Source organism: Oncorhynchus nerka, linkage group LG4 (assembly GCF_034236695.1).
Source record: "Oncorhynchus nerka isolate Pitt River linkage group LG4, Oner_Uvic_2.0, whole genome shotgun sequence".
Classification (NCBI taxonomy): Eukaryota; Metazoa; Chordata; class Actinopteri; order Salmoniformes; family Salmonidae; genus Oncorhynchus; species Oncorhynchus nerka.
Genome location: NC_088399.1, coordinates 63,034,249 through 63,060,087, shown reverse-complemented (window position 1 = coordinate 63,060,087; position 25,839 = coordinate 63,034,249). Strand labels below are relative to the sequence as shown.

Sequence of the window (25,839 nt, the reverse complement as noted above, 5' to 3'; positions counted from 1 at the left end):
CGAGGAAAAAAGGAGTGATGGGCAGATGGATGGATAGGACAGGTCAGAAATCCTCAGCTAACTTGGAATATTCTAAAATTATTTAGACAACAGAGCTCAACATTTTATGCATGGTAATATATTTTGTACTGTATGTTGTGGCCCCCATTAGGGCTAAAATGCTGATCAAATTCATAAATACTGAACAAAAATATAAACGCAACAATAGGAGAACCTTCCTGAACAACAACCATCTCTGCAGCACTCCAAAAATCAGGCCTTTTGTTTTAACCTCTATTTAACTAGGCAAGTCAGTTAAAACCTTTTGTGACTAGGAGGCAGTATTTTCATTTTTTGAAAAATAACGTTCCCGTAGTAAACGGGATATTTTGTCAGGACAAGATGCTAGAATATGCATATAATTGACAGCTTAGGATAGAAAACACTCTAAAGTTTCCAAAACTGTAAAAATATTGTCTGTGACTATAACAGAACTGATATTGCAGGCGAAAGCCTGAGAAAAATCCAATCCGGAAGTGCCTCATGTTTTGAAAGCGCTGCGTTCCAATGCGTCCCTATTGAGCAGTGAATAGGCTATCAACCAGATTACTTTTTCTCCGTATTCCCCAAGGTGTCTACAGCATTGTGACGTAGTTTTACGCATTTATGTTGAAGAATACCTGTAAGCGGCTACATTGCGCAACTGGTCACCTGATGGCTCCCAGAGTGATTGTCGCGTAAAATACAGAGGTAGCCATTATTCCAATCGGTCCTACTGAAAAACCAATTGTCCCGGTGGATATATTATCGAATAAATATTTGAAAAACACCTTGAGGATTGATTATAAACAACATTTGCCATGTTTCTGTCGATATTATGGAGCTAATTTGGAATATTTTTCGCCGTTTTCGTGACTGCAATTTCCGGGCGATTTCTCAGCCAAACGTGAAGAACAAACGGAGCTATTTCGCCTACAAAAATAATATTTTTGGAAAAAAGGAACATTGGCTATCTAACTGGGAGTCTCGTGAGTGAAAACATCTGAAGCTCATCAAAGGTAAACGATTTAATTTGATTGCATTTCTGATTTCCGTGACCAAGTTACCTGCTGCTAGCTGGACAAAATGCTATGTTATCGATAAACTTACACAAATGCTTGTCTAGCTTTGGCTGTAAAGCATATTTTGAGAATCTGAGATGACAGGGTGATGAACAAAATACTAAGCTGTGTCTCAATATATTTCACTTGTGATTTTCATGAATAGGAATATTTTCTAGGAATATTTATGTCCGTTGCGTTAGTGTCAGTCGATGATTACGCTCTCTCATGCGGGATGGGGAGTCATTAGAGGTTAAGAACAAATTCTTATTTATAATTTATAATGACAGCCTACTGGGGAAATTTGGGTTAACTGCCTTGTTCAGGGGCAGAACAACAGATTTTTACCTTGTCAGCTTGGGGATTCGATCCAGCAACCTTTTGGTTACTGGCCCAATGCTCTAACCACTAGGATACCTGCCACCCCTCAGTAAAAGGCACATTTCAGCCCGCTTGGAGTTTACCAAAAGGCAGCTAAAGACTCTCAGACCGTGATAAACAAGATTCTCTGGTCTGATTCCAAGATTGAACTCTTTGGCCGAATGCCAACCGTCACGTCTAGAGAGAACCTGGCACCATCCCTACGGTGAAGCATGGTGGTGACTGCATCATGCTGTGGGGCAGTTTTTCAGTGGCAGGGACTGGGAGACTAGTCAGGATTGAGGGAAAGATGAACTGAGCAAAGTACAGAGAGATCCTTGATGAAAACCTGCATCAGAACGCTCAGGACCTCAGACTGGGGGCGAAGGTTCACCTTCCAACAGGACAATGTCCCTAAGCACACAGCCAAGACAACGCAGGAGTGGCTTCAGGACAAGTCTCTGAATATCCTTGAGTGGCCCAGCCAGAGCCTGTACTTGAACCCGATCGAACATCTCTGGAGAGACCTGGAAATAGCTGTGCAGCGACGCTCCCAATCCAACCTGACAGAGCTTGAGAGGATCTGCAGAGAAGAATGGGAGAAATTCCCCAAATACAGGTGTGCCAAGCTTGTAGTGTCATACCCAAGAAGACTCAAGGCTGTAATCGCTGCCAAAGGTGCTTCAACAAAGTACTGAGTAAAGGGTTTGAATACTAATGTAAATGTGATATTTCAGTTTTTTATTTTGAAGAAATCAGCAAAAAATTTCAATTTAACTGTTTTTGCTAAAGAATATATATTTTACAATAAGGCAACCTAACAAAATGTGGAAAAAGTCAAGGGGTCTTAATACTTTCCGAAGGCACTGTTTATGTGACCCACTGGCTTGATTCTTATGTAGCAAAATTTGAAATTATGTTTTTTACATTGGATAAAAGTAGAGACTCAGAGCTAGACAATGGTATATCATACACTACAGTTGAGGAACAATGGGAAAGTAATTATTAGTGATGCGATATCCAATATTTTCCTTGCCAAAAATAACCGATATAAAAAATGTGCAGCCTTTTAAGAATTCTAGTACAATTAAATAGCTAACACACCACATGAATGCAGCGGTCTAAGGCACTGCATCTCAGTGCAAGAAGCGTCACTACAGTCCCTGGTTCTAATCCAGGCTGTATCACATCCGGCCGTGATTGGGAGTCCCATAGGGCGGCGCACAATTGGCCCAGCGTCGTCCGGGCCGTCATTGTAAATAGAATTTGTTCCTAACTGACTTGCCTAGTTACTGTAAATAAAGGTTACACACCCACACACATCACACTGACCAAAAAGTTATTTTGTTGGCATTTACGTATGTCCCCATTACCAGTCAAACATAATTAAAACCTATTTCTTTCACTTACTTGCTGTGCTGTTTTGTTGTTCATTTGTTCAGTTTCATTCTCAACCAGGATGTCTGTAAAATGCCGTTTGGCTCTTTGCGTGTCAAAAAAGATACATGTCAAATAACACCATATAGCTAGGTATCCTCATCTAAAATAACCCAAATTTATAAGACCGTTCTTATTTGATTAATGGTTGTCGGACCCATCTACGTGAAGCTGGCCACAATAAGGATTAGCCACAATAGTGGACTTTGCGGGTAGCCTTCAAAATAAAAGTATGGCATAATTCTACTATTTGTATTCATTTGCATCACTGTCAATCACATATACTATATTTGAAGTCAAACCTCAAATTCCACTATTGTACCTAATCCTTATTGTAGCTAGCTTCGACCGGTCCAGTCGAGCGTCACTAGACAGATGAAGCTAGCTGGCTGCTAATATCTTTAGCTTTGGCCAACAGGGTTAAGTAGCTGGCTAGCTATTTATTTTCATGACCTGAAGTTAATTTCAATAGGTGAACAACAAGTGGCAACCTAGCTAATACTTACTCACAAGGATTCTTAAATAATTGCTAAGAATAATGAAAATGACTGCAGTTTCTACTAGTCATTGTTTGCAGGCTGGTTGTATTGGTGCTAGCTAGGTACCAAGCTAAAGCTAGCTATCCCAGAAGTTGCTGTCGAACAAATGATGCTTTATTACCAACGCAGTATTGTAAAGACATTGTTTTGTACAGCTTTGACAGTGCTACTGTATCTTTTTTGACACGCAAATACCTAAATGGCGTTCCATAGTATGTATGTCGTGAAGCTAATAGCAGTGACACTATTACTGTGTAACTCCGGTAGGGCAACATCTGAAAAATAGCGCACTTGGTAGTGTGTACCGGTGCTCGACCAGTCGGCGAAAGACAACATTACCCACGACAGAGTACGGTTGATTGTCAAGGGCAACGAATTCCATTATCTTGGCTTTAATGGATTTCGTCTTTGAGTTGTCTTGCTGAAATGTTCTTACTCTTTCAAATGACTTGTTGGCTGCTCGATCCACACAAGACATTGTGTGGGCTAGGTTAGGAATGCTGTTGCATGTGTAGCGCAAAATTTTATGTGGCGTTATTACGTTATATAGGTTATATAGGTATGCGCTGTAACTTTGACATCGGTTTTTAACATTGGCGTTAAACTAAACTAGACATATCGATTCCGATATGTTTGCCGATATATCGTGCATCCCTAGTAATTATGCTTTGTAAGTTGATAAACTTGTAACCCCACCTTTGAGACTCCGCCTGCATATTTGCAATCAAATGCCAGAATTTTCTCCATCTCCTTAGCTATCATACTCTGCTTCCACCGGACATTCCACTGATTTCAAAACTCTGTCCTTGTAACGTTCTGAGTGTAGTGGGTGAGAAGTCAGGCGCAGGAAGCAGAGAGTTCAGGGTAGTGCTACTTTAATGCACAACACGGCGAACATAAACCAACCCCACGAAAACACAGGGCGTATAACAAAACAAACGTCCCAAACATGGGGACTTAAACTGTCCAGCAAAACCCACGAAATGGGAAAACACGTAACCCACACACAGACGTGCGCACAAGTTACACAAAACAGAAGGTCACAATAATTAATCCCGCACAAAGAACCAGGCGGGCCGGCTGACTAATAAAGCCTCCCTAATTATACCCAACTCAAAACAGGTGTACTCAATAAACACATAAGGAGGGGGAGAAAAGAATCAGTGGCAGCTAGTAGGCCGGTGACGACGAGCGCCGAGCGCCACCCGAACGGGAATGGGAGCCACCTTCGTTCGGAGTCGTGACAGTCCTCCAGAAAGTGGAGAGCATTAGCAACACTTTTGCAGTTCTTTGTGATATCTTTCAAAAAATCTGCGTTAGAAAGGATTACCTACACATACTAAGCAGCTCATGTTATAGACAGAAGCATGCTACATGGCAGACCAATCCGAACTCATCTCTTGACATGTTCAGCCCATCCATTCTCTCAGCCAATCATGGCTAGCGGGAAGGTTCCTGACTTTCTCTGTGGCTAAACTAATTCTGCTCGTCATTTAACAATTTTATTTGTATTTCCAGATGACATACAAATTTGTTATTAAGGCAAATAAAAGTTCACATGTTCCAGAAGGCATTTCTTTTTTTAATAAACATGTTCAAATGCCTCTCCTGTGAAGTAATGAAGCGGGACCTACGCCTAGTCTCCTGAAACGAGTCACATATCCACTAAACAAAAATATAAATGCAACATCAGGGCCTAAAATTCACTGCCACTGTGTCATGTAAATGGAAAAAAACCTGCCAAGCCCTCAGATTTTTTACCAGCCCGAATATATTTTTGTTATAATTACATTAAAAAAACTGATGACCATGCTTTGTAATGTTTCTAAAACAATACATTTATTATTAAGAAGTAATGTGTTATTTTGCTCAATTTTTGTTGTTCTTGTGTGACCTGTGTCTTTTACCCCAAATATCAGATGATTAAAAACAAATCAGCTGCCCATTTAAGGGAGGGAGGTTACCGTGGTAATAGGGCCACTCAAGTCTGTATGTGTGTGTGTAAGATTTGGGATGTGACTAGTAATAGACCGCTTCTCTTCGCTATCAGTTGAAGCAAAAGATTCAAACTAACATTTGAAAACAGCCAAGCTTGTGAACAAAACAATGTATTAAGCCAAGAAACCGGAGGACTTTGCTGACTTGAGTAAATTATACCAACTATTATGCTTGTGCAAGCTCCTTGTATCTATCAGCCCTTCACTCACAGTGCACAAAGCTGTTGCTGCGCAAGGTGGGATCTAGGATTTGTATTTCTTTGTGCGATTAGCAGATATGAAACAAAACAGCAGAAATACTTTGAAAACAGCTTTGCACATATTCTAATACTGGAATTTTGACTATATTTTGTATTCACAAATGCAAATGTAATGCGCGCACTCTTGAGCCCTGAAAATGTACCACCTGCCAACGTGGCTGGTGAAATAGCCATTCTTACCCGCTAATACCTAAATCTACCCGCATTTGGCGGGTGCATTTTTCTTTGCCAAGATAATCCATCCACCTGACAGGTGTGCATTATCAAGAAGCTGGTTAAGCAGCCTCATTACAGAGGTGCACCTTATGCTGGGGACAATAAAAGGCCACTCTAAAATGTGCAGTTTTGTCACACAACACAATGCCACAGATGTCTCAAGTGTTGAGGGAGAGTGGAATTGCTATGCTGAGTGCAGGAATGGCCACCAGAGCTGTTGCCAGGAAATTTGATCTTAATTTCTCTACCATAAGCCACCTCCAACCTTGTTTTAGAGAACTTGGCAGTACATCCAACCGGCCTCACAACCGCAGACCACGTGTATGGCGTCGTGTGGGCGAGGTTTGCTGATGTCAATGAACAGAGTGCCCCATTGTGGTGGTGGGGTTATGGTATGTGCAGGCATAAGCTACGGACAACAAGCAAAATTGCATTTTATCGATGGCAATTTGAATGCACAGAGATACCGTGACGAGATCCTGAGGCCCATTGTCGCGCCATTCATCCACTGCCATCACCTTATGTTTCAGCATGATAATGCACGGCCCCATGTTGCAAGGATCTGTACACTATTCCTGGAAGCTGAAAATGTTCCAGTTCTTCCACGACCTGCATACTCACCAGACATGTCATCCATTGAGCATGTTTAGAATACTATGGATTGACGTGTTCAAGTACCCACCAATATCCAGCAACTTCGCACAGCCATTGAAAAGGAGTGGGACAACATTTAATCAGGAGTGGGACAACAGTTCACAGGCCACAATCAATTGAGTGGCCCAGCCAGAGCCCGGACTGGAACCCGATAGAACATCTCTGGAGAGACCTGAAAATAGCTGTGCAGCAACACTACCCATCCAACCTGACAGAGCTTGAGATGATCTGCAGAGAAGAATGGGAGAAACTCCACAAATACAGGTGTACCAAGCTTGTAGCGTCATACCTGTCACGATCGTCGAAATGAGCGGACCAAGGCGCAGCGTGAGTTGAGTTCCACATATTTAATACAAAGTTAAACTTCAAACAACGAACGTGAAAGCCGTGTGCCTGGACTGGGCAAGGCGCAGAGGAAGGCTCCAGCCTAGGAGCGGTACTGGACACCGTGCCTGAACTGATGACACACTCCTCAGGTCGAGTGCGTGGAGCCGGCACAGGTTTCACCGGACTGATGACACGCACTTTAGGGCGAGTGCAGGGAGCTGGCACAGGACGTACCGGGCTGGGAAGGCGCATTGGAGGCCTGGTGCGTGTTGCCGGCACAGATGGCACCGGACTGATGACACGCTCTTCAACACGCCTGCGCTGCAGCATACTCCTCGCCAACACCTCTCTCCGGTATCCCTCATTAAACTCCTCCACCGACTCCCAGACGGGCTCTGGCACTCTCCGCTGCTCAGCCGACTGCCCCCCCCCCCCCCCCCAAAAAAAAAAGCAATCTTGGGGTTTCTGTGGCCGCGGACCCCGGCGTCGTCGCTGTCCCTCTATATTCCTCTGCGACTCCCGCCAAAGAAGGGTCTCGCATCCTCCCATTATCTCCTCCAACAATGTCCAGCTCACTTTTGCCTCCCTGGCACGCTGTGTGGTCCTTGTGGGGTGGGATATTCTGTCACGATCGTCGAAATGAGAGGACCAATGCGCAACGTGAGTTGAGTTCCACATATTTAATACAAAGTGAAACTTCAAAAAAACAAACAACGGACGTGAAAGCCGTGGTGCAACATGCACACACACAAAACAATATCCCACAAAACAGGTGGGAACAAAGGACAACTTAAGTATGATCCCCAATTAGAGACAACGGTAATCATTGGGAACCATACGCAAAAACAAACATAGAAATACAAATACTAGAAACCCCCCCTAATCACACCCTGACCTAAAACACCACAGAGAACTCGGAGGGCTCAGGGCGTGACAATACCCAAGACTCGAGGCTGTAATCGCTGCCAAAGGTGCTTCATCAAAGTACTGAGTAAAAGGTCTGAATACTTATGTAAATGTAAAATGTTAGTTTAAATTTTTTTTAATACATTTGCAACAATTTCTAAAAAGCTGTTTTTGCTTTGTCATTATGGGGTATTGTGTGTAGATTGATCAATTTTAGAATAAGGCTGTAATGTAACAAAATGTGGAAAAACTCTAGGGGCCTGAATACTTTCTGAATAGGTCAAATTTGAGCTTGAATATTAGCTGTGTGGTTCATATATAGATAGATACATGTTTTATCTCATGAAACCACCCAAATCCTTAGATTTAGGCAAAATATATGTTTTTGCTCCAATCAGGTCATCCCTGGACCGTATTTCTGTCTATTTAAGGGACCCATTTTGGCAACTAAAATGAGGCCTGTGTACCAGATCCCCAAAAACATTTTTATGATTATTCTTTTGAGCTTTAACCTTATTCAATGTTTTGATATTATTCACCCTGCAGAGTAAAAGTGAGGCAGTACCTGAGATGATCTCCACCCATGTGCCGCCTCCTTCCCAGCAGCAGACGCCTCACCCTCACACACAACTCATGTTGGCAGGGAGTCAGCTGGCAGGGGTAAGCACTGGCACAGATGTAGTGTGTAGGCGGTTAGGGTGATGGACAATAAGCATTTTCTGCTTCGCTCATGCTCTTGCTTGCATCTCACCAAGGTTGGAGTGAATTACATTTTCATTCAATTCTGTCAATTAAGGAAGTAAACGGAAATTCAAATTCCAATCTTCCTCATTCCTGAATTGACTGAATTAAAATGGAATTCATCCCTTCTCTGCCTCTTACTGCCTGCTCAAACGCTGGGTGACACTATTCTTTTTCTCTATCTCTTCTGCTTTTTCCCCTCCTCTCTTTGGGCAAACCCTACCCTCTCCTCCACCACCTCCTCTTCTTCCCGCCTCTTCCTCAGCTGGCTGCCCTCTTGCCTGCGCAGCAGCAGCTGTTGCTTCAGCAGGCCCAGGCTCAGCTCCTGGCCGCCGCGGTGCAGCAGTCCAATGCGGCTCACGCTGCTCATGCCGCTCACGCAGCCGCCCAAGCCAATCAGCAGCAGCAGCAACAACAGCTGACCAAACAGGAGCAAGCCCCGCCCCAGCTCACCCTCTCTCAGCCTATCCAGCTCACCGCCCAGGTAGGAGCGGCCAGTCACGGATCAGATATGACCAGCTTTAAGCCAATCTAACTCACTAACCAACACTTGTCTGTCAGAAGTGTTTCTCTATTTACTCTTAGGTGTTGTTATTTTGAAGGCTGGGGCTGTGCACATTTGGGTTCTTTGCTAATTTCTTTGCATTGTATTGTGTGTATGTTGCTCTGTTCAGAAATCATACATGACTCGTTGACCCTTTTCTCTCTCTCGCTTCCTCCTGTAGGATATCCAGCAGCTGTTGCAGCTGCAGCAGTTAGTCCTGATGCCCGGCCACCACCTGCAGTCTCCTCAGTTCCTCCTGCCTCAGGCCCAGGGACAACAGGGGCAGCAGGGTAAGTGGGACCTACTAAGTAAGTGGGAACCACCATCATCAACACTGTCACTTCCTCTTGGCACAAAACATCATGTAGAGCTTGGTGTTCTGATCTAACTGCTTAGTTCTAAAACAAGTTAGAATAAAGTTGTAACAATACAGTTAAAAAACAATAAATTAGTGTTCATATAATTACAATACTTTAATAGTGTTAATAGTATTAACGGCCTCTCCGTTGTGTTCCTTAGGTTTGCTCTCGACACCTAATTTAATTCCGCTACCTCAACATCAGCAAAGCCAGGGGAGTCTTCTAACTATTCCACCCAGGCTGGGACTACAAGCACAGGTATAGTATTATTGAAAACCACCTCAAATATGTGTGTCCGTGTGTGTGTTGAGACTGGACTTTATAACATACATACTTGTAAGTAGGGTAGGGATCTGCCTCTACAAGCAGAAAACAAAGATCTCTGTGGAATCAGTGCTGGTGCATTGATCCAAACGCTGATCTAATCAAACACCAAACCCGTAACCCAGAGTGTGTTTGAATTGATCCACAGTTTAAACATTGCTAATGTCAGTGTGCCAGCCACCCCTCGCCATTCCACAGGAATGATATGGGTTTATGTCTCCCGTACTGTAGCGTCGCCATGGTGATGGCCTCTCATCTTTACAGAGGGACAAGAGCGGGGACGGCGGGGTGACCTCCGGGGCCTCGGCAGCCCCCATGACCTCAGTGACCTCTGGCCCTCACGGCGAGGAGCCCAGTGACCTGGAGGAGCTGGAGCAGTTCGCCCGCACCTTCAAACAGAGACGCATCAAACTGGGCTTCACACAGGTAAGTTTGTATGCGTGCGTGGGTGTGTGCGTGTGTTGTGATAAAGGGCAAGAGAACCATGAGCAATTTGATCAAGCTAGACTACATATGGGTCAGAGTGTGTGTTGGTGTGTGTGTGCGTGGGTCAGAATGTGGATGTGTGTTTGCAGTGAGGGGGGGGCAGGAGGAGCTAGAGGCCAGAATGAAGATGACTGTTTAACACAAATTCTCTCTTCCCTCAGGGTGACGTAGGCATGGCGATGGGGAAACTGTATGGGAATGACTTCAGCCAGACCACAATCTCTCGCTTCGAGGCCCTAAACCTGAGCTTTAAGAACATGTGCAAGCTCAAGCCTCTGCTTGAGAAGTGGCTAAACGATGCGGAGACCATGGCGATAGACAGCATGCTTCCCAGCCCGAACTCTCTCTCCTCCCCCATGATGGGGTTTGAGGGCATGCCGGGGCGTCGCAGGAAGAAACGCACCAGCATCGAGACCAACGTCCGCGTGGCCTTAGAGCGCAATTTCATCTTGGTGAGAAAGAGATACGTCCCACAACAGACTCCTAAGGAACACACTCAAATGACATTCTACTCCCTACCCTGCACTCACAGTGGAGTACATAAACCAATGACTCTGTTCGCAACAGTTTATTTCACTTTTTGATTAACATTTCATTTAACGTAAATAAATATTTACCCTTGCTTGGTATTTTCTAAATATTGCTGAAACTGTTGAGTGTAACATTGACAACATGTCAGCTTTATGCGATATAAAATGTTTGTGGCCTGTGACAACATGATTGACCATGATTTTTGACTGTGTTCCCTCCAGAACCAGAAGCCTAACTCAGAGGAGATTCTCCTGATGGGAAAGCAGCTCAACATGGAGAAGGAGGTGATTCGGGTCTGGTTCTGCAACCGGCGCCAGAAAGAGAAGCGCATCAACCCTTGCAGTGCCACCCCTCCCCTGCCCAGCCAGCCCCCTTCCATGACGCACAAAACCCCCTGCTACAGCCCGCACATGGTATGACCCCGCACTCACCCCATCCCCACTCTCCCCACCATGCCTGTCATTGGCAGGCCTTTGGTCCTTTGCCTCCCTGTTCCTTAGTTTGGAAACAAACTGTCTAACTGTCAGGCATCATGAGAGGAATAGATCTTTGACTCTCTGGATCTATGGACTTGCCCCACTCCCTCTGCATGACCCCATGTGTGACCCTGTGGCCTAACCCATCCTGCACTGCTCCACTCTCAGCACCGTGCAAATGACTACACTGTTGTATGAGGTGCCAAATGTTACAGACCAACCCACACGTCATCACAGTTACACCATGAGAGCATGTCTCTCTCCTCCTCACGGCCTATCCACCGCTCCTTTTCTTTCTTTCTTTCTTTCTTTCTTTCTTTCTTTCTTTCTTTCTTTCTTTTTCTTTCTTTCTTTCTTTCTTTCTTTCTTTCTTTCTTTCTTTCTTTCTTTCTTTCTGTTCCTCTCCCTCCAGGTGTCCAGTCAGGGGCTGCACCAGGCTGCCACCAGCCTCAGCACAACAGGTGAGGAAATAGATTTTTGGATACATTTGTGTTTTTGTGAAGCTAGGCCATAAGTGCCAGAGGTCTAAATTCCCTTTAGTGGACTAAGACATAGAGACGAGTGCAGATGCCCAGTACCATGGACATTGGGAAAACCTAGCAATGTAACCAAATGTACTGTATACCATTCATATTACCACTGATGGTTCGCACTCTCTTTCTCAGTGACCAGTCCATTACCCTCGGTGACCTGCCCTCTGACCCCCTGTGGCTCTGCAGCCACCAGCTCCACCCCCTCCTCTAGGACTCCGCCTCCACACAGCACAGCCAGCCCCGCTCCTTCCACCCTCAGTACCCACAGCCTGAACGCTGGGTGAGTGTCTTGTCTGTCTGTCTTGTCTGTCTTGTCTGTCTCTCTCTCTCTCTCTCTCTCTCTACTACTCTACACTTACTCAATCTAACACTGAACAATCCCTCATACTCAACAAACACACTTTCATATTCGCTGGGTTAGTGTCCCCTAATTATATAATTATACTCTATCCTCTCTGTCCCTTGAACACTCAACGACTACTGCTCACTAGAACACTGACTCCTAACACTGAATCCTCAATATCTGCTAAACTGTGTCCGCAGCCAATAAAGTCAACTTTGAGACTGGATGAGGTGATATTTACTGACTTGCTGGGAATTCGTGGTATGGGGCTACATGGGAAATGTCATGTCACCTGTTTAGCAGCAAATCTGAAAGTTCTCACACATATAAAGAAACATGAATATTTGTCAACCCAGAGTCAGACCCAGGCCAATGCATGAATTGAAAACATGTTGTGTATCCTTAATAGAAAAACATGAGGGTGTTTGATTAATGAACTTTCACTTAACCCTCTTGGTCCTTTTCTCTATCTCTGCATGTGTGAATGTGTGTGTATGTGCACATGGGGGAATATGGATCCATACATATTCCAGGAACACAATGATGAGAGTAAGCACAGGGATGAACCAGGCTCTCGTCAGCAGCAATCACCTGGCCACAATGCAAGGTGTGTTTGTCTGACAAAATCGGTGTGTATCCAGATTATGGACGGTATTCTGACTTCTGATAAGCACGCGCAACACTGCCTGGCGTAAATCATGACTTGTTGTCAATAGGATACAATTTTGAGTTAAGCGTGCAGATCTCAAGTCAGAAAAGAGGATGTCCCTCCATTTGCCATCATTTCAACATGCGAATTCAGTCAGATCAGTTGAAATTGCATGTCTTCACACCATCCCATTCCATCCATATCACCACCAAGTAGATCATGGGAGTGTCGTGTGTGTCTGTGTGTATGTGCCAGGCGTTTTTCTGTAAGCTCTGACTGGCTAAGCTCTCCTTGCTCTACTCATACTACGTTCTCTCATCTGTTGCAATGTCTCACCTTCATCATCACCATCCTTCATCTCACCATGTCATCAGTTACAGTGTCACCCAAATCGATGCCGATGTATCTCTGGTAGGTGTATTCACTTATTCTTTCTCCTCTACCTTTCTCTTCCCCCACCAATCCTTCCACCTGCCTCTCTCACCCCGTCCCCTGTAACTCTATCATGGTTCAGCTCTGGCTGCCAGTGGTGGGCAGCTGCCCATTTCCAGTCTTGAGGCCGGAGGTCAGATGATCCTGGGCGGGGCGGGGGTTCGCCCCTCCCTATTCCTCAACCGCCACACCCTCCTGCCTATGGCGTCCCACCAAGTCGGCGTGGGTTTGGTCGGCGGTCCCAGGGGAGCCTCTCCACCCCCCGGCGCCAGCGGGATGGACGTCGACTCCTGCTCCGCCTCTCCCTGCTCCAGCCCCGCCTCCTTCGGCTCGTTCAGCGAAGCCTCACCGCCGTCACTTGGCGGGGCCATGGCCGAGTGACGACGACACAACCCAAAGGATCCTATCAGAAGGAGGAGGAGGAGTTTTAGTGGAGCTTTACAGAAACACCTCACCTTTCAACCAAAGCCATCTCTCTCTCCCTCCATTTGTCGTCTCCGCTCTCTCTCCCGGAGTCTTTCAAAGCCAAAAAAAATACACAGATTGAAAGAGGAAGAAGAGAGCGAGGAAGAATGGAGAGGAGGAGAGAACAGGAGAATGGTGGAGATTTAAACCAAAAAAAAAAATATCTATACAGTTGGAGAGGTGGCATTGTGGAACACAGTGAATGCTAATGTACATTTATTCCTTTCTCTGGAAAATAAGAAATGAGCTGAAAAACCTGATGAAAAAGAGGGCAGGGATGAGAACTGAACTAAGACTGAGAGAGAGATGGGTGGCAAGGACAGGAAAAGAAGGAAAGAAAAGACTTTCAACAAGCTTCAGCAGATGGATGGAAAGAAAACCACGTTTTTAAAAAACCTACAGGGGAAAAACACACAAGACAAAAATGACAAACATGCCACAATCTCCAAAACCGAAATACCAAAAACTGAAACCAAAAAAACGGAGAGAAAAGCTTTACTTAAAAGACTTATGATTCTGATCTGTCCAGGATCAGCACATCAACCACACTTAACAAGGCCAAAAACATGTATCATTTCATCATAATATATTATTTTAAAGTTTTGTTTTCAACACTTTTACAACGCTTATTTTTAGTATTTTATATGATTTGAGCTTTGGGTTATGTCATAGCAAATGATTTGATATAGATATCTTAGTAGTGTCAGTTCTCCCACATATCTCTACCTACCTCTCTAGTGGCTCTACAGTTTTAACCTAGTTACAGTATTAAACTGTGTTGTGGATTTAGCAGTCACCTCAGACTAATAACAATTAGTAACTTTCCAACTTATTTTGTGGTTTATTTTCTTATTTCTGATTTTTCTAATGATCATCGTAATTATCATCATCCTCATTAGGGTTATTATCTTCAATATTTGTTTAATATGATGAGATATTTTTCTTTTTCTAGGCAGGTCAGTTAAGAACAACATCTTATTTACAATGACGGCCTACCCCGACCAAACCCGGATGACGCTGGGCCAATTGTGCGCCGCCCTACGGGACTCCCAATCACGGCCGGTTGTGATACAGCCTGGATATTATTGCCTCCTTTGTTTCATAACTTATTTTATACAGTGGATTCAAATTATTGACACCCTTGATAAAGATGAGCAATAATGACTCTGTAAAATGAATGACTAAAATACTGGGCTATATTGTATGCAACAAAAAAAAGGGAAGTTATGTTATACGAGTAATTGCTCAGAGAAAGAGATTCTGTTTAACTAGCAATACAAAAAAATACAAATAAAGATAGGGGTCAAAATTATTGGCAACCCTGTTTTCAATACTCCAGCATCCTCCCCTTGTGAGGATAAGGACGCTGAGCCTTTTTCTAAAATGTTTTATGATATTGGAGAACACGTTGGGAGGGATCTTTGACCATTTCTCCATACAGAATCTCTCCAGATCCTTGATATAATTTGTCTGCGCTTATGGCCTTCCATCTTCAATTCAAACCACAGGTTTTCAATGGGGTTCAAGTCTGGAGACTGAGATGGCCATAGCAAAATGTTGATGTGTGGTCAATTAACCATTTCTTTATGGATTTTGATTAGTGGTTGGGGTTATTGTCTTGCTGGAATAGTCCCATAACATCAATGATCCACCACCCTATTTTACCATATGAGGAATGTTTTCACCACTGGTGTGCTTGGCCAAAGAGATTCCTTTTCATGTTATCTGAATATAGAGCTCTTTGGCCAAGCACACCAGTGGTGGGTTTGGTGTTGAAAAACCGAAGCATATGCGTAAAAGTACCTCATACCAATGGTAAAATATGGTGGTGGATCTTTGATGTTATGGGGCTATTTTGCTTCCACTGGTCCTGGGGCCCTTGTTTTAAGGTCAACGGCATCATGAACTTTACCAAGTACCAGGGCATTTTAACCGAAAACCCGGTTGCCTCTGCCAGGAGGCTGACACTTGGCAGCAAGTGAAACTTCCAGCAAGACAATTACCCCAAGCGCTAATCAAAATCCACATAGAAATGGTTAATTGACCACAAAATCAACATTTTGCAATGGCCATCTCAGTCTCCGGACTTGAATCCCATTGAAAAATTGTTGTTTGAAGGCTCAGTGTAGTTATCCTCACAAGGGGAGGGTGCTAGAGTATTTTAAACATTCATTCTGACCACTATCTTTTTTAGATTTTCTTGTATGACATGTTAAAAAAGATATATTTCTCTGAGCAATTGTATTAGTGTAAAATATAATTTCTCCAGGTTTAAAAAAATAAAAATAGCTTAGTATTTTTATAATTTATTTTATACCGTTTTTTTAATCACCTTTATCAAGGGTGCCAATAAGGATGGACCTGACTGTATATGAACACCAAAATGTACTCTACTGCCTGTTGCTTCAAGCACACACACACACACACACACACACACTACACTAGAATGTATTGAGATGTTGAACTAAAATAGTCCTTTATGCCTTTCATTATATTTGTTTGTCTGTTTTTTTAAATACACTACCGTTCAAAAGTTTGGGGTCACTTAGAAATGTCCTTGTTTTTGAAAGAAAAGCTATTTTTGTCTATTAAAATAACATCAAATTGATCAGAAATTCAGTGTAGACATGGTTAATGTTGTAAATGACTATTGTAGCTGGAAACGACTGATTTTTAATGGAATACCTACATAGGCGTACAGAGGCCCATTATCAGCAACCATCACTCCAGTGTTCCAATGGCACCTTGTGTTAGCTAATCCAAGTTTATCATTTTAAAAGGGTGATTGGTCATTAGAAAACCCTTTTGCAATTATGTTAGCACTGCTGAAAACTTGTTTTGATTTAATAATAAAACGGGCCTTCTTTAGACTAGTTGAGTATCTGGAGCATCGGCATTTGTGGGTTCGATTACAGGCTCAAAATGGCCAGAAACAAAGCACTTTCTTCTGAAACTCATCAGTCTATTCTTGTTCTGAGAAATGAAGGCTATTCCATGCAAGAAATTGCCAAGAAACTGAAGATTTAGTACAACGCTGTATACTACTGTGTACTACTACTTCTGATCAATTTGATGTTAATTTAATGGATAAATAATGAGCTTTTCTTTCAAAAACAAAGACATTTCTAAGTGACCCCAAACTTTTGAACGGTAGTGTATATAATTTCCATATAATTCCACCAACTTCATATCATTCACTTCCAGTCAGTCACTCTTGGATACCAAAGCATTGTTTCTCCCGACTGGAAGAGCCGGGAAACAAGTGTTCAGACAGAAACCTCAGCAGTGTCAAAAACCAAACATCCAATAACAGGACGACTCCACACCAAAAAAAAGTGACAGCGTCCCTCCCAGTCCCCAACCCCCTGCCCTCCATCCCCTCTGTCCCTCTCCTTTGCCTCGAAAGATGGGGTGAAAGGGCCAAAAAAGAAGAGAAGAAAACAAGAAGACTACCCAGAGAAGTCAAAGGTAAAAAAAGGATCTGTTGAAAACTGCAGGGGAAAACCGAGGAGAAAGCTGGAACGGAGGACCCAAACCAAAAAAGAACCTAACCAAAACCTCCGTATGAGCAACTAAACTGAACAGATAAGAAACCAAAAACCAAATACAACAGGTTGTAGACAAAGAGGAGGAGGAAGAGAGAGGAAGGGTCAAGCCCTGTCTGTCTGTCACAGTCTGAGACAGAGGCTTTCCCTCTCATTCTCTCCTCCCTCCTCCATTTGTGACCTCCTTTGTTCACCCTTTTCCTGGACGGAATAGCTAATGACCTCGTGGAACTGAATTTCAAAATATATATTTTTCGTTTTTGCTTTTCATGGTCTGTCTGTCGATTGCTGTATGACTTTGTCTCATTGCTTTCTACTTGACTGGGTGATTTATTGCCTATTTTCATATCTTGTCTGGGTTATTTTTTGTTGTTGTGCTTTTTTCATTAGGTGGTTGGAAAGAATACTGTGAAAATGTAGCTTCCAAATCTTTCTTTGATCAAGAATGTCGTGAAAAAGCCAAAACTGAATACCAAAAGCGAAACTTTTTGACGCAGACATACCAAATACCAACCAAACCAATGCACAATTGTCAGAGAGGAACAGTTGGATAACTGTGTTTGTGCTAGGTTTTCTGGATAGATATATAGAAAGACTGGTAGAGCAAGAAAGGTACTGTGCGAGCGTGTGCATTCAGGCATGCTTCCATACATGATTGCCCGTATACCTGTGTGTGAGATATGGATGGTGTGTATGTGACAGGAGAGGAAAAGTGAGATCGAATGAGTGTGTGGAAAGATTTATTCTCTTGCATATTAACCAACCCATAAAGATTCAGTATACACTGTTCTGTCTAGTGTACCACAGAATAGTGTTTGATAAAGGCATGGAACTTCACGAGTGAAATGAAGCATACTTGGGCACATATAGGCAGATATTAAAGGCAACCAATGATAATATTGTGGGCAGGGGTGGGCGGAAATCAACTGAAAACCAGTTGACAGACACTTTTAGAGGGGATGTATCTGTTAGTGCTTCAATAGATTTTGTAGGAAAAAATATATATGTTCTACTGCTTATTTATTGCTAATGTATAAAAGGCTGTGAAGTGATCCTTGATACAAATGTTGATGATAACAATGACTTGATTTTAGACCAAAAGCTTTAAACTATCTCTTTGGGGATCTTTGTTTGAAGATGTGTATTTATTCATGTTCAGGGGAGGATACATTTCTTTGCAAATGATTTGTACGTTATGAACTCTCACCTGTTTATTTATTGATTCATTCTTTTATGTAATTTATTTGTTCTATTTCTGGATTGGGACCTTTGAGGTTCTATTTTGGAGAGAGGTGATCTTGAGATTAAGACAAGAAGACAAAATGCTTTAAAACACAAAGAAAAAGGCAGAGCTTTAAAACAAAAACTGAAACCAAATGTAAAGACTGTGGGTGTCATCTCATTGCCCATGTCAACTGATTAAAACCCTAACCTAACGGAGAGGAAGAGAGGGAGAGCCTATCAAACTGATCCATGAAATGGGTACATTTTAGAGTTACAGTGGCCCCTGAATTTTCTCCTTTCTCTTTTCTGCTTACACCTGTGAGTGTCAATAGGAGTTCAGACACGTCTAGATGCCTCTAGATGTTCACACTTTCTCCAGCTCGCCCTTTCTCTCTCTCTCTCTCTCTCTCTCTCTCTCTCTCTCGCTGTCTGGTCCCGTCTTTCATTTCAAGGCGAGGGCGACGTCATATATACCTCGTATTCTTTGATGAAAAACCAAATAGACAGAAGCTTTAATAAGACGTGTGACCCTGGTCGTCTTGGCTCAGGAGAGGGATACAAGAAGTGGCCTGGCTATTGAGTTTGATGAACAAGCCTTTAGAACACTTTATTTTTAAACGGTTTTAAAAAAGACGTTTGTAAGCAGTTTCCTCTGTTTTATAGGTCACTCCGCAGAAGTAGATGCACCACTCCTCTCTCCTTCAGTGGGTCTTTGATTTCTGTTGACAATGTTGTGAGGGTACTGGAGGTGTTTATGGCAATGTTTCTTCTGAGAAGGTGTGTGTGGGATATTAACATGATGCTAATAGTGTACAGTATGTGTGCCTGTGTAGGGCTCTCCTGTGGTGGACCGAGAATGATACCAAAGTCAAACCACCACAGTGAGACCACACACACAAAACACTCACACACACACACAGTTAATCCATGTGTATATAAACATTCAGGAGTCTTCATAAAGACTGTAAATGCTACATAATGGTGTTTATTACCCTTCATTGACATCAAAAGACATACTACTGTCTTCAAGAGCACTTAATGCTATGAAGCAATGCGCCTTGAATTGTGACCATTTTATACTGTAGTTATAAGTGGCTATGAATGTTTGTTGTATGTGCTTATTAAGAATATCCTCAATTTATAGGTCTCCATGAACTAAGATATTTCTTTGGCCTTGAGAACACAAATATGTCTGAACGTCACATCAAATCAAAGTGGATATAGTAAAAGAGAGAACAAACAGTGAATTTGGCACATATTCTTTGTTTATTTTTTAAACATGTTTTTTTCTACAGTACAGCTTAAATCCAAAGGTAATTTCATTAGTACGGCAAAGAAAGATTTTACTAATGAAAACCTCAATAGTGAAAACCAAAGAACTCCACCAACCTTTTTACACATAAAAAATTCCCATTTTTCTTTTTGATGGTAAAAACTCAAAAAGTTCTCTTTAATACAATGTTTGATGATGATGATAACTATGATGCTGATGATGATAACTAAAACACTGCTCTCTAACTTTGTATCTGTTACGACCCATTTCATTTCTGTTTGTGAGTAACCTGCTTTTACCTCAAGTTTCTCTCTGAGTTAGTAACCCGTTTTTTAAATTTTGTTCCCAACTGTTAGCCTGTCCCTTATTCATCACTATGGGTGTGCCTGTTGTTTGGGGGGGAGGGGGACAAATGAAACAGTAAGTGTTAGGAATAAAGTGCGAATTTAGACCAATCTGTCCATGTCTTTTATTTATTTGCCCTCTTGGTGTTCAAAACCAGTTATTGAATGTCTTGCATATGACTAAAGAGATATTTTTGCAGTGCCAGTATGTAGATTTAAAGTAGGATTTTGAACTTAATTTGAAGCTGAGTTCAATCAGTTAACAGTTAACATTGTTTTATTGAAAAAAGGGATCCAAATGGGTATTTCTGCATCAGGAGAAGAATAAAGTATATTATCTTCTCCCTGAAACCCTATTACCGGTTTTGGTCAAGAAAGCCCTAAGTCGGTGAACTCATGAATAACTGTCTATATGCAAAATAGAGTCCTTGATAAGAGTATATACACAAAGAAAAGTAGGTTAGAGGTCCAATGTCTCTAGACTAGATACACTACATGAACAAAAGTATGTGGACACCTGCCTCTCTGAACATCTCATTACAAAATCATGGGCATTAATATGGCGTTTGTCCCCTCTTTGCTGCGAAAATACCCTCCACTCTTCTGGGAAGGCTTTCCACTAGTTGTTGGAACATTGTTGCGGGCCATTGCTTCCATTCAGCCACACGAGCATTAGTGAGGTCCGGCACTGATGTTGGGCAATTACGCCTGGCTCACAGTCTGCGTTTCTATTCATCCCAAAGGTGTTCGATGGGGGCTCTGTGCAGCCCAGTCAAGTTCTTCCGCACCAATCTCAACAAACCATTTCTGTATGGACCTTTCTTTGTGAACGGGGGCATTGTCATGCTGAAACAGGAAAGGGCCTTCGCCAAACTGTTGCCACAAAGTTGGAAGCACAGTATCGTCTAGAATGTCATACAGTATGCTGTAACGTTAAGATTGCCCTTCACTGGAACTAAGGGGCCTAGCACCGAACCATGGAAAACAGCCTCAGACCAATATTCCTCCTCCACCAAACTTTACAGTTAGCACTATGCTTTGGGGCAGGAAGTGTTCTCTTGGTTATCCATCAAACCCAGATTCGTCCATCAGATTGCCAAATGGTGATGTGTGATTCGTCATGCCAGAGAAAGTGTTTCCACTGCTCCAGAATCCAATGATGTCGAGCTTTACACCACTCCAGCCGATGCTTAGCATTGCGCATGTTGATCATAGGCTTGTGTGTAGCTGCTCGGCCATGAAGCTCCCGATGAAGCTCCCGACAAACAGTTATTGTGCTGACGTTGCTTCCAGAGGCAGTGTGGAACTCTGTAGTGAGTTACGCGTTTCAGCACTCGGCGGTCCTGTTCTGTGAGCTTGTGTGGCCTACCACTTCGCGGCTGAGCCGTTGTTGCTCCTAGACGTTTCCACTTCACAATACCAGTACTTATAATTGACTGGGGCAGCTCTAGCAGGGCAGAAATGTGAAGAACTGACTTGTTGGAAAGGTGGCATCCTATGACGGTGCCATGTTGAAAGTCACTGAGCTCTTCAGTAAGGCCATTCTACTGCCAATGTTTGTCTATGGAGATTGCATGGCTGTGTGCTCGATTTTCTACACCTGTCAGCAACAGGTGTGGCTGAAATAGCCGAATCCACTCATTTGAAGGGGTGTCCACATACTTTGTGTATATATATATTATATAAATAATCAGTGCCGTTTAAGATGAGGGAGGACAATATTTTTTCATGAACATGGCCCTATTTCTATTACATTGGATGACTGTCATTCATATTGCATTCACTCAGTTCAATGTAACATGGATAGGTTTAGGCTACTACAGGATACTCAAATTTTCCCTATACCTATCATGAGGTTGCTACAAACTAGCCTATGAATGAAAGTTTGCAACATAGGTGCACACTGGTCGAGAGACAAATTTGAGGTGACAGACAGTGACACATGGACAGATGGTGACATTCAATACCACCTTGCACACTCTTGCCTGCATCTAGCTGATCTATGGTGTAATCGTTGGTCCAACAGTTGCAAACAAGAACTTCTATTGGACAAATTCAGGTATGTTTATTCTCGTTTTGTCCCGTTTAGGAAACATTTTTCAACAGAATCAGCGGAATAAATACATCCCTGATCACGCGTAAACACAGTTCACTTTCATAGTAGTCGAGTTGTATTCCTTCTCGCATCTATGCGCTCGCACCTCTTCCCATTGCTTGTGTACTTCAATGCACTTCACATCAACTGTATGTCACCAAGCGAAAAAACCTTTCCAAGCCTAACCGCTACACACAGTCTACTTCGTTGTCACCATCTAAAGTAACGTCATAGTCAGCATAGCTAATAGAATGAATGCTTTAGTAAACCCGCTACAAACATGCAGTAATGTTACAGTAAAAAGTCAGTATGCACTTACACCGGCGGGCCCAGGTGGCAATAAATGAGTAAAACCAAAAGCTTACCTTGAGTTCCAGTGTTGTGTTGGATAGTCATAGCCAGCTAGCTAACATAGCATCCCTCTGTAGGCTGAACCAGCTAGCTGCATTTTCTAGCTAAGTAAGTGAAACTGAAAGTGAGAAGAAAAAAAATGACACTCTATTTCTCAAAACTCTTCAACTGTTGTCTTTCTTTCTCTTTGAGTCAACTACCCACCACATTTTATGCACTGCAGTGCTAGCTAGCTGTAGCTTATGCTTTCAGTACTAGATTAGTTATCTGATCATTTGATTGGGTGGACAACATGTTAGTTCGTGCTGCAAGAGCTCTGATAGGTTGGAGGACATTCTTTGGAAGTTGTAATTTATTACTGTGTAAGTCTATGGAAGGGGGTGAGAACCATGAGCCTCCTAGGTTTTGTATTGAAGTCAATGTACCCAGAGGAGGATGGAAGCTAGCTGTCCTCCGACTACACCATGGTGCTACCCTACAGAGTGCTGTTGAGGATCCTGTAGATCTTCATTGCAAAACAGTGTGTTTAAATACATTTTTTGGTGACGTGATTATATTTCGTATAGTTTTATCTAAAAAGGATAACTTTTAAAATGTTTTAAAACATTTATTTTTATGAAATTCACTGAAAAGGATGGTCCTCCCCTTCCTCCTCTGAGTAGCCTCCACGTATGTATATATACTTTTAACCTCTTTCCACTGTTCAGTCATGCACGCTATTCTTACTTTATTTTGAAATAGGTGTAAGTTATTCAGGTATAATTTTATAATATCATCATGATTAACCCAAATTCAGCTATAGTATGCTATACCTACACTGTGGTTTAGAGTTTGGTCAGACTTTGTGCAGTCTTTCTAGTAAATTAGTGGGTGGCATAGTGTTTTTCAGTTTCAATCGAGGATATCGTGGATCGTCTGGGATTGATATACAATACTCATCCTACATGATGGATACATTAATTAATTGAGATTAGACTGTTGCTGCTTCCCAGAATCATGGAAGAAGCCTTACGGCTCACACATGACCTGAATTGGAAAATATCATCCTTCTTTTCAATATATGACAATAACAGGGGTAGAGCCCACAGAGGGAGATTACCAAGTAACCAAAACCAAACAGACTTGCGTCATCTTAATCGAGTGACAAATCTCACTTTAAATCATCCTTTCACAAGACTGCGTAGTGTCTGTCTGAGAGTTAATGCGGGTAACAATCTCCCGATGCTTTTGGTCTGGTGTGGTGAATGGTAACAAACTCCTGATGCTTTTGGTCTGGTGTGGTGGATCTGGGTGGCCTAGTAGTGTAGGAGGGAGGGAGGGAGGGAGAACTGACGAGGGATCTTTCCCGTCAGTCCCAGTCCTTCTTCCTCTCTTCTGGGAAGTCTTGTTTATCCTACATGTGTTAGCCGAGGAATCCATCAAGGGCTAGTAACGAATGGAGAGCCTGCCGGGCTGTTGCAGAGGGCGTCTGTGTGTGTGTTGGGCATGCACACACGTTCCACTGCCTAGTGAGGTGAGAAAGCCCCCCCCCGTAATACACAGTTGAGACTATTGGCTATTTCTCTACTAATGTTTATTGCCAGTGTGTCTCAAATTCACCAACAGACACCACATAGACTGGTGTGGGCTTAGTGAAATGCCACATTCATGCCCACACTGGCCCATTTAAATGTATAATGGAGCGTGGCATGGCCCAACACATTCTGCGTTGTTATTGGCAATTGCTCTGACGTCTGATACGTCGGGCTACTAATAAGAGCCACCACTAGATGGACACCTACACAAGAATGAGAAAACATGCTTTGAGAAGGCCTGGCTGAGCTACGTGTAGGAACAGTCAATCATGGCACCCATGTACTGCTGCCGATTTAACATATACAAAAGTGTTTTTCAGGTATGATTTTGAAGGGGACCTAATCTTTTATTCGGACCAATATAGAACGGAGTATAAAACTTTTCCTTGAAAATCAGAGCAGGGCCTTCTGCATGACAAATAAAACAAATGTACTGGAAGTTGAGTACTTTGCATTCCTGACTTGAGAATAACTGGTAGCGTCAACCTGTACAGACGCGTCATGCAGGTTTAAGCTCATTTGAATACATATTTGAATTAGAGGTAAACACAAGTATTTGTGCAGGTAACACTGTGTACTGAGGAACAATTCACTTCTTTAAATGTTATGCCTAAACGGGCAAATGTGTACGGTTTGGTTAGATTCTGACGTGAATAAGAAAGGGCCCGTTTGACTTTTTCCTGTTTGAAAGATATCCTGCAGCTGCATGATGAATGCCATATACCGGTAAGTGTATTCCGGTGGGAACTAACAAAGGATTTCCACTGTGTTAATGGATGAATCACACGTTTATGTGTAGGAAGTTTCATTGTGATAATGAATGAATCACATGCAGAGGACCTATATTGACCTGTAGTCTACTTCATTTCTGCCTGTCACAAATAACTATCACAACAAATACCACTGTAATCATTTACACAGAGTCAGTTAGTTACAGAGAAGACTTCCTCTCTTAACATGACCTGACCCAGAATAAAATCAAATAAGGCTGCTACACTTCCGGGAAAAGCTCAGGGCCCTTAGTATAAACTATGGCTATAACTATCCTCCTGATTCTTTCCTGATCAGGATGATCACCTTTGGGACCCGAGGATGAGCTGCTCTATGTCTTTTGATGACTGCCACCCTCTCCATGTGTCATCTCTTGTAGACACGCGTAGTCCCGGATGACGCAACTGTCTGTCTGCTCAGTGTGCGACCACACATGGTTGAAGTTGGCGCTCGCCTCTGGACCGCCGGCTGGCTGGTTCTCCGCTCAGCAGTCCTGGCACTCTGTGCCAACCGCCATGCTTATTTTCCTTATGTGCCCAAAGGGAGCCATCGCATGTAGACTCCACCCTAGCCGAAAAACGACGAAACCTCCCAGAGCTGCAATTTAAGGTTGAGGCAGAAGTTTCTGTTCCCCAGTCCAGGATTTTTTTAATCCTATGTAAATAGTGGGTGTGTTGAAATTCAGTCTGATTTCAGACCTAGTTTACAGAAAGCAAGAGATGGCAGGCGTAAAACGACGATAGAGTAAGGGTAGAGAGAGAGGGTAGAGAAAGAGTGAGGGCAGAGAGAGAGAGAAGTGGGAAGTGGTGTGCATGTTACCAATCGGAATAGGAAGGGGAAGTTCCTCGGTGAGATACAGGAGACCCTGTCCTCACATACACACTGAACTCAATATAGACTGACATCGTTCCACGCATACCTCTGACTTCTGCCTCTCTCACTCTCCCTCCCCCTTTCTCCAGCCCTCTCACACTGTCATATACACACACACACACTTTCCCGTA

General features: G+C 42.9%; 1 protein-coding gene across 1 annotated transcript in view; it reads left to right on the top strand.

The window, feature by feature from the left end:
* The window catches only part of LOC115128773 (POU domain, class 2, transcription factor 2-like), an 84,727-nt gene extending 64,572 nt beyond the window's left edge, over positions 1–20,155 (top strand). The window contains exons 5-15 of the mRNA XM_065017734.1: positions 8,322–8,435; positions 8,782–9,000; positions 9,242–9,350; positions 9,580–9,677; positions 10,008–10,169; positions 10,391–10,681; positions 10,982–11,173; positions 11,649–11,697; positions 11,902–12,049; positions 12,646–12,719; positions 13,276–20,155. Of these exons, the coding sequence (XP_064873806.1) occupies positions 8,322–8,435; positions 8,782–9,000; positions 9,242–9,350; positions 9,580–9,677; positions 10,008–10,169; positions 10,391–10,681; positions 10,982–11,173; positions 11,649–11,697; positions 11,902–12,049; positions 12,646–12,719; positions 13,276–13,574 (1,755 nt within the window). The 3' untranslated portion in view covers positions 13,575–20,155. The remainder of the gene's footprint in view (positions 1–8,321; positions 8,436–8,781; positions 9,001–9,241; positions 9,351–9,579; positions 9,678–10,007; positions 10,170–10,390; positions 10,682–10,981; positions 11,174–11,648; positions 11,698–11,901; positions 12,050–12,645; positions 12,720–13,275) is intronic.
* Positions 20,156–25,839: the final 5,684 nt, after the last annotated feature.